Below are 8,465 nucleotides of genomic sequence, written 5' to 3'. Positions count from 1 at the left end.
GTTCAGAAGATAATGGCTAAAACCAATTTATGAACAGGGTTAATACCAGTCCGATATGTTCATATGCTTTATCTTTCTTTGGTTATAGTGAATAAGTTTCTACCTGGTAATTACTGAAAAAAAAATACTTGTTTGGTCTTCTTTTTTGATATATTCTTTTCCTTACCAAATAAAACATTGTGTGTCAAAGAACTGTTTATCTAATAATTGGGAAGTTTATTATAAGAAAAAATATTGCAGTTTTATTATTTTTTTTGAATAGTTACACTTAAAGTTGAAGTTAAAATCAACTTTTTTTCAATTCAATAAACATGGAAATGAACATTCAAATAATAATTTAATACTATATTTATATTATATAAATATCAATAAAAACATATTAAAAAAAAATATATTATCATACTATAAAAAACTAATAATAATATTTAAATAGAAAGTCCTTTTCACATTTCAAAAGAACTTAAAAATATTAACTCCAACTTTTTTATTAGTTAAATACTTAAATTCTATAAAAACTCGATTTTTCCATCATACAATTTTGAAATTATTGAATTGAAATGTTATTTCAATCAAATCAATGAACACTGCTTTTATTCCTTTTTCCACAATATAAAAAGCCATTTCTAACTGTAAAAACCAATGAAAATATAACAAAAAACAAGCAAAAACCAAACAATCACTTGAACCTAGTTAATCCATCCAAGAAATCTTCAAATCCTTTATTATCCTTAAAGTCCTTTTCGATGTTATAACTTTGCACTTCATTAGGGAACCCGAAGACAATGCAATTGATATCGTTACCACCTTGCCAGATATACACTTGTTTGAAGTATGCTGCAAGTTTAGTCACTGTTTCTCTTCTCAACATGTCGTTACGAGTAACAATATTAAAAATGACAAGTGGTGGTGTGATAGAATTCATGTTTGCGACAAAAAGTGATTTGATCATATCAACAATACAATTCTGTTGGACAAAAGGTGGAGGTGGTCCGGTCAACTCCTCGTCACTTTTTGGCTTATTATCAACGTCAATGATGACTGCGTGCACCGCGTTCTGTAACGCAGACTCCGTGGCTTTGTTCGCAAGGGTTTTTAAGTACTCAATGCCATTCATCGTAATGACCTTCGTCGTTTCTTCGTGTTCCGCAAAGAAGTACTTTTCCGCAGCCTCAACGACAACTTCGTCAATATCAACAGAGACTATACGCGACTCCGGAAGCACTTTCTTAATACCTAAAGTTAACGTACACCCACCGGCTCCGATAATGACAATTCGGAAAGGCAAGTCACTCTGTGACCTCCAGAAGAACACAAGCCCTCTCCTTATCGCGTCCTGGTAGGGCGACGCTTGAATAGACTTCTCGACATCCAACTTCCCGTTTTCAACGACAGCCTCCGATTGCACGACTGTTCGGAACCCGTCAAATTTGAGTCGCCGTGTCGCGGTCTTGTCGTCGTTTTCAATTTCTTCGACAAGCACCTTCCCATTGTACTGCGACTTCTTCTCGAAAAGTAATTTCCTGTGGCCAAGACCTTCTTCCGCAGTCAAAATTGGCGCATCACCCGAAACCAGGGTTGAAGGAATAAGGGTTTTTGAAATATTAGAGAGTTCGGGGATGATCGAGGCAAGGTCAGGGACGGTGTAGTGTGGATCAATGTAGACTAAAAGAAGACGCTCTGCCGAAATGGCTTCTGACAAATCTCGATTCCCTTCTGGGCAGGCGTAGTGGTACTCGTTTTCACTACCTTGAGGAACAACAAAAATGGCAACTGTCAGTGATGTTGGTTTTGGAGTGTCGATAACCACAAATGTGTATTTGGGATAAGACTCTTTTTCATAGTAAGGGAGTGTGAATTTCTCGTCTGGGTGAAGGGCGGCGACCTTCGCAAGATCAGCTGGAAGAAAACCCGTGGGGGCACTCATTGACTTCAAAGTTCGCAAAACCCTTTTTTGATCCAAGTAGGGTTTTAGCTATTTTTCTTATTATGAACGAGTTTTGCAAATTTGCATTGTAAAATCGTTTTTTAGATCATAAGAAACGATAAAAAAATTTAAATCCCATTTCGACAAACACATCATTTTATAAATATCACCTGGTAAACAATTTGATCTCTATTTTGTAATTAACCCAAACATCATTTTTGATTATCAATAATTTCATTGGTATTTTTACCGAAATATAACAAACAGCATGTTTTTAACATCAACACTTTATCGAAATAAATAATTTCTGAAACTGATTTTACTTTTAAAAAAAACAAGTATCATTATATAAATAACCCAGTTTACCTCAAACTTTTTCACATGACAATAATTCCTCTTCAGTCGACTTTATTTTTGAACATTCTTCTTTTTTGGAAAAATAAAATTGGTGTAACCAAATATCGCAATATTTTTTAATGCGACAAACTATTTTTTTTTGTGTGTGTTTTTTTAATTTTTTTATAAAAATATATCATATCATATATTATATTATATTATATTATATTATATTATATTATATTATATTATATTATATTATATTATATTATAATAAAAATTATTTTTATTTAATATGGTTTATTATAATAAATAGTTTACTATTGTAATTATTATAACTATTCTATGCCCAATGAAATAGTTTTAATTTTCACCAAAAAACAAAACCAACTCTATATAAATAGAATCTGATCTTACAATTCTTAATTCCAAGATGTCTTCGACTCAAACACCAGGTGAGCCAGATATTATCCGTACCTATGTGACGCCTTCCTTAAGAGAATACAAAGGGTTTTCAGTTCCCGAAGTGAGTCCGTCTACACCAAGTTCCATAACAGATAAGCCGCACGTCTTAAGTGGGACTGGCCAAATAGAAGATATCAATTATGAGGCCAACACAACAAATGTACCACGCAACATAGTTTCTTTTCCAACTCGCCCTGAAGTAGAAAATTATAAAACGTATGAAGAGTATGAAACGGCTTGGATAGAATGGCAAACAAAAGCCGAGAGTTATACCTCATACATGAAGCTTCCTCATCTTTTGGGATCCGAAATATACTTTCCATCAAATACAACAAACGCACTCCCAGACGATCCGTGGGACACTTTACTCTTAACCCCGGAACCTAACCCATCCAACTATGACTCATACGAATCGTACAAGAGTGCAGTCCAAAAATGGATCAAAGAAGTGAATAACATCGGGTTTCTCCCGCCTCATGCGTCTGAAATTGAAAATGCGCTGATGATCAAAATGTCGACGGAGAAGAAGTCTGACGTCGCGCAGTTGAATGAGATCATGGCGGCCACTTTTGACGGGTTTGATAAGGACTTCCTCTTCTCGAAGAAGACGGACTGTTTCTGCATCAAGAACTGCTCCAGCGCGCCACAGCGGAAGAAGTTCGAGTTGAGCAACAAATACGAGAACGACTTGAAGTCTTCATTTGCTCAAGGAAAGATCGAGAAGGTGTTTAGTATGAGTGAGAGTGTGATGTATGAGCCGCAGAATGTGTTAAGTGTCGATGGCGTTGGTCTTTCATTAGAGTCTTTAATGGTGGACCAAAAGGAAGATAAGAATTCTAAGACAGAGATGACCTTTAGAATCAACAAATCGTCTGCGATCTTCACTTCGATCTTAGAGAAGACTTTAAGTAATGATGACCCATCGAAGAGCTCAAGAAGAGACATGAATATAGTGAACGCACAGAACATCATTAAAACGGAGAAACAGCCGTTCAACGCGTTATATAAATTGTTGTTCACACCAATGACGGTCAACGACTTTAAAGCCGTTTTAGATGCTGTTGTGGACGGAAGGACTATTAAACAAATTATGCTCGACTGCGTCTTCTCGCCCGCAGTCAATTGGTTCTTCAAGTTTGCACTGCAGACGATATGCCCGGACACGTTGGCGAAGCTGTCGTACTTTGCAAAGGAGATTCTGAACTTCCATGGAAAGAACTTGATCACACACTTTATCATTGGATCGAAAGATGTGAGTATGAATGATAAGTTGGAGACGATGTACGCTGCTGCGAAGGTAGTTGGTAAAGGAGAATATGATGTCTTTGAGTATAACACGACGAACATTCAAGCACTGAGTGCTTTAGTGGAAGGCTCCACATCGAAAGAAGTTGTGAAAGAAGTCATCGAGACTATTCACATGAATTACTACTTGAACATCCTTTCAACATCGGTCGCACCACTGAAAGACTTAGTGAAGAACGGTGTGATGGACTTGACGAAGAAGGAGAAGGACGTCTTAGCCGTCTTTGATTTCATCCCAAAAGGAATGGTGAAGGCTGAATTGGCGCCGCTCTGTATGTTCTGTGGGATGCAATTGATAGGGTTTGCCGATGTGCAAAGTGTGAAGTACATTAGAGACGTGATGGGGAAGTTTGAGTTGATTGAATTACTCCAACAAGTGGTGAAAGGAGATTTCAAGTTCTCGAATTACTGTGCACAGCTGATTATTATGAAGATCATGACAACTAAGGATTGTCGATGCAAATTACTGACTGATTTGACGACACTCAATGGGGTGAAGTCTGTGAAGATGTTCTTGAACAACAACACGCCAGACACTTTAGTCAAAATCCTTTGCGATGTCATTCGATTTACTATTAAAAATTGTATGAAGACGGAGAGTAACGACAAGTTCTGGAAAGGGTTTACTGGGGACTATTTCTTCGAAAGTGTGTGTATTGAAGTTTTTAATGACTCCTTTGTGAACAACAATGAAATTTTGTTGTTTGAAATAGTGAATGTGATGAAGACTTTACTTAAGATGTGTTACGAAAATAATAAACTGGGAGAGAACTGCACTTCGGACTCTGAAAAGATGGAGTCGGTCTCGATCTCATCATCGACACTTGGAAAGATGATGGAGAGCATTAATAAGATGATGGTCAACAATAAACAAATTACAGAGAAGAAAGACACACTGGCAGGAAAAGTCTTTTGTTTGCTCATCGACTGTTTGAGGTACATCTACTCGGTCCACGAACACTGCACACTTCTTGAGAAAAAAGATAATAAGTTGTTGGTCTTACTTGTCGGCGTCATGTCGAATGTCTCGACACAGAAAGACAAAATCTCTCCAAAGTTCCTGAGCGCTATCACAAAATTGCACTCAACAGTACTTGAAGTGTTTTCACAGAACCCAGCAGTGGCTCTTCAAGTCACTGGACAACCGACAGATTCACAAGAAGACCCCGAAAAGCCTGTTAAAGAGAGAAAAGAGTTCGTTGACAAATTGTTTACTGGCTTGCTGCGAATGAAGACTAAACAAGGAGGAAAGCAATGGAACTACCTCAGTTTCTTTGCGAAAGAAGCTTCACTTGAGCACGCTAAAGTCATTTTGACATTCTCGAAGAACTTGCTTGAGATCGCTTTCTCGTCAAAATGCCCGATGATCGCACTGGAAATCAAGAAGTTGCTTGGTGAGACAATGTTCAGTGAAACTACTGCGTTGAATATGTTGATGCAACAGACTGGAAATACTGAAATTCGAGGGAGAGACTTGATGTCTTACAAGAAAGGATATAACTGTATCACTTTCCCGTGCGTGATGGCAGTCGCACATGTTATCGCATTGGCTCAGGTGAACAAGAAGTTAATAAAGAAGGTGCCCGAGAGCAAGCCAACGATGATCGACATCGTGAACGAGACAGGTAAGAAGGACATCGACGGCAAATCGCTCATTTTGAGTATCGAACAAACTACTAAGATCAGAAAGGAGTTCACAACTGCAGATGGCAAAGATATCTACAACTGTTTGTGAGCGTTTTGCATTGAAAGCGTTTTATCATTTTGTTGTTCTTTATATTATAATGAATAGTTATTTTTATTATAATTGTTGTTTAAATATGTTGCGACAAAAATACAAAACCCTAAATATGAATAGGGTTTTTATACAAATTCCAAAAAAAAATTATCGCAAAAAGAATTGAAGATATTACCACTAATAATAAAATAGATAAATTAATTATAAAAATAGAAAATGTCCTCTAAACAAAGCCCCAACGCGATTCAAAAAATAAATGCGAATTAGTATACACAGTAGGCATTAAAAGCCAAGAAGCGAGAGGATGAAGGGATTCTTCTTTTCGACTTTAAGGGAAAAGCCGACTTCAGTGGTTTCCTTGTAAAGATAGTTGTTTAGTTTGTGGCCTTTCTCTTGGATCTGTTTCGAGTCTAAAATCCTCTTTTGCCCATAGAAAACACTTGTAACGTTTTCGAGCTTCAAAACCCCTTTCTTGCCTTCAACGAATCGCGACTCAAAACTGTACCCGAATTCTCGAAGCAAGTCGATGAGAAGATGAAGAGTCTCGATTCGTTTATAACTCTGTATCCGACGGGTGGCCGTTTTGACTTCGACTTTTTTCTGAACTTCGAAATCTCTTCGTTCGAAGCACCTGAGTTCAATTAAGTCTGAAACGTTGATGGTGTCCCCGTTGTCAAAGTCGATTTCAGTGACTTTGATAAACTGCGACGTCACCGAACTTTTTTTGTTTGGCTTTGATATTTCGACTATACAATGACGCGAGAGAAGGGAGATAAGAACGGCTTCGACCTCACATTGATAATTTGAGTTGTCATGTTGCTTACTTGGGTGGGTGTTTTGGAGTTCTGGGTTATTATCCTTTGCACCACTTGCTTTAGGCTTCATCAACTTTCGAGTTCACGTGTTTTTTACTTGTCAAAATCTGTGGTTTTTTCGACGCTCTTTTGTGGTTTTGAATATAAGGACACTGCCAGTTTTGATCTTTTTCAACCACCTAAAGAATGATTGAACTCGTCTCTTGTTATTTTCTATGGGAAAGAGCGTTCATTATAATTAGGTCGACAATTTAACAGCAATGGTTTTGATTCGGCACTTCCAGTGTTACTTAAAATAAGACAAAGTAAAAATGGAATTAGATTGCTTTTATCGGAGCATTTTCATTCTTCTTTTCGCACATTCTTTTCGCTAAAATGCGGGAAAAAAGAGCAAGAAAAAACATTCTTTGTGTCATGTTTATTTTTTTAAATCAATTATAGCGTTTTTATACTAAACATCCGGTTATTAATATAACAATGTTACCGCTATAATTCCACTTCAAATCTTCCCGAATTCTACTTGGAAGCCGCTCTCTTATAATTCGGCAGCACGATTATGATCATCATAAAAATGCTTTAAGTAAAATCAAAAACAGAGGTTTTGGTGATCCATTTAAAAGTGATATCGACACCATCCCGATTTTTAAGTGGTTTATATGTGTTTTACTATAATGAATTTTTACTTTGTAAAATTCGAAAGCTTCTGCCCTTCGTCCAAATTTGTTCTTTTTGTTTAGACATATCTTATAATCATTTTTTCTCAGTGCCTTTGAGTTTTTCTTTAACTCTCCTCGTTTTGTGAATAACTATGCACACTATATATTTTCACCTCTTCGCACCATTCGCTCAAATTAAAATACCACATTCATTGTGTAACATAAACTATTGTTTGTTTACCATAAATTATAGTATTTTTGTACTGCTTAAAAAAATGTGGCAACTCCGTCCTAAAGAACTTTAAAAAATGTGAATTTGTTGTGGAAAAGTGTCGAACTTAAATAAAAATAACGAATTACCCAAAAACGAGTAAAAGAGTCCCAAACCTCCAAATTAGTTGAATAAATATAGTTATTTATAGTAAATTCAACTATAAAATATAATTTGAGTATAACACATGGGAAGTTTTGAGTGCGAACAAAAAGACTTTCAGACCGTTAAATATAACGACCATTTTTTCCGAAATGTCTGCAATTAATGAAATATTTCAGTGAACAAAGGTGCAGTGGACCAAATATAGAAGTGGAGTGTTTGAGTATTTTTGGTGTACTTTTGTCATTCAAATTTTGTTATTTGTTTTTGTGTTCACAACTTTTTGAATTTTTTCATTTTTCAGTTTTGAATGAATTTTCAGGTTGTGTGGATTTATTCCTTTAAAAAAATCGATTGACTCCAAGTTGCTGTTATCTTTTCGAAATACAGAGTCCGATGTTGTTAATATATAAATTAAAATTGTATGACATTGCCTTTGTATTTAAATTGTACGAGTATACCAAGAAAACTTATTCCAGTTGATAAAAATGACTTGGATACAAACGTTACAATTCATATAATATGGCATTGATAATCAAGCACACCCCTTTTCAATTGTATTTTAAGTAATAAAGAGTGTATCAAAACAATCAAATGAATTTTGAAGTTAAGTTCTTTGAAGAAACTGTCTAAAGTTACACTTATCTTTTTGACCATTAATACCCAAGATATCAGTTTCGAACGAAGTCGAGATGAAGAAAATAACATGTTGGCATTTGAGACGATTTAGTTTTTTATTCAAGCAATATTTGACTCTTTTAAAGCTATGTTGTATTTTTTATCGTTGTTTGCACGTTACAAGAAATAACTACAGAATTTTTGATGTTATTTTTAAGCTCTTTATTTCGCTTTT

At 35.7% G+C, this 8,465-nt stretch overlaps 3 protein-coding genes across 3 annotated transcripts; 1 reads left to right on the top strand and 2 right to left on the bottom strand.

The window, feature by feature from the left end:
- Positions 1–676: 676 nt before the first annotated feature.
- On the bottom strand, positions 677–1,924 carry EIN_495880 (hypothetical protein; the record flags this gene model as incomplete). The annotated part of the gene is made up of 1 exon (XM_004253836.1): positions 677–1,924. The coding sequence occupies one exon, from the start codon at positions 1,922–1,924 to the stop codon at positions 677–679; it is 1,248 nt and encodes a 415-aa protein (XP_004253884.1).
- A 769-nt stretch (positions 1,925–2,693) lies between these two features.
- Positions 2,694–5,765, top strand: EIN_495870 (hypothetical protein; the record flags this gene model as incomplete). Its single annotated transcript, XM_004253835.1, has 1 exon — positions 2,694–5,765. One exon carries the CDS (start codon positions 2,694–2,696, stop codon positions 5,763–5,765), a length of 3,072 nt encoding a protein of 1,023 aa, XP_004253883.1.
- Positions 5,766–6,050: 285 nt separating this feature from the next.
- Positions 6,051–6,653, bottom strand: EIN_495860 (hypothetical protein; the record flags this gene model as incomplete). Its single annotated transcript, XM_004253834.1, has 1 exon — positions 6,051–6,653. One exon carries the CDS (start codon positions 6,651–6,653, stop codon positions 6,051–6,053), a length of 603 nt encoding a protein of 200 aa, XP_004253882.1.
- Positions 6,654–8,465: the final 1,812 nt, after the last annotated feature.

The sequence above is a fragment of the Entamoeba invadens genome (assembly GCF_000330505.1).
Source record: "Entamoeba invadens IP1 unplaced genomic scaffold scaff_1105074726297, whole genome shotgun sequence".
NCBI lineage: Eukaryota > Evosea > Mastigamoebida > Endamoebidae > Entamoeba > Entamoeba invadens.
This window is presented reverse-complemented; position numbering and strand designations above follow the sequence as displayed.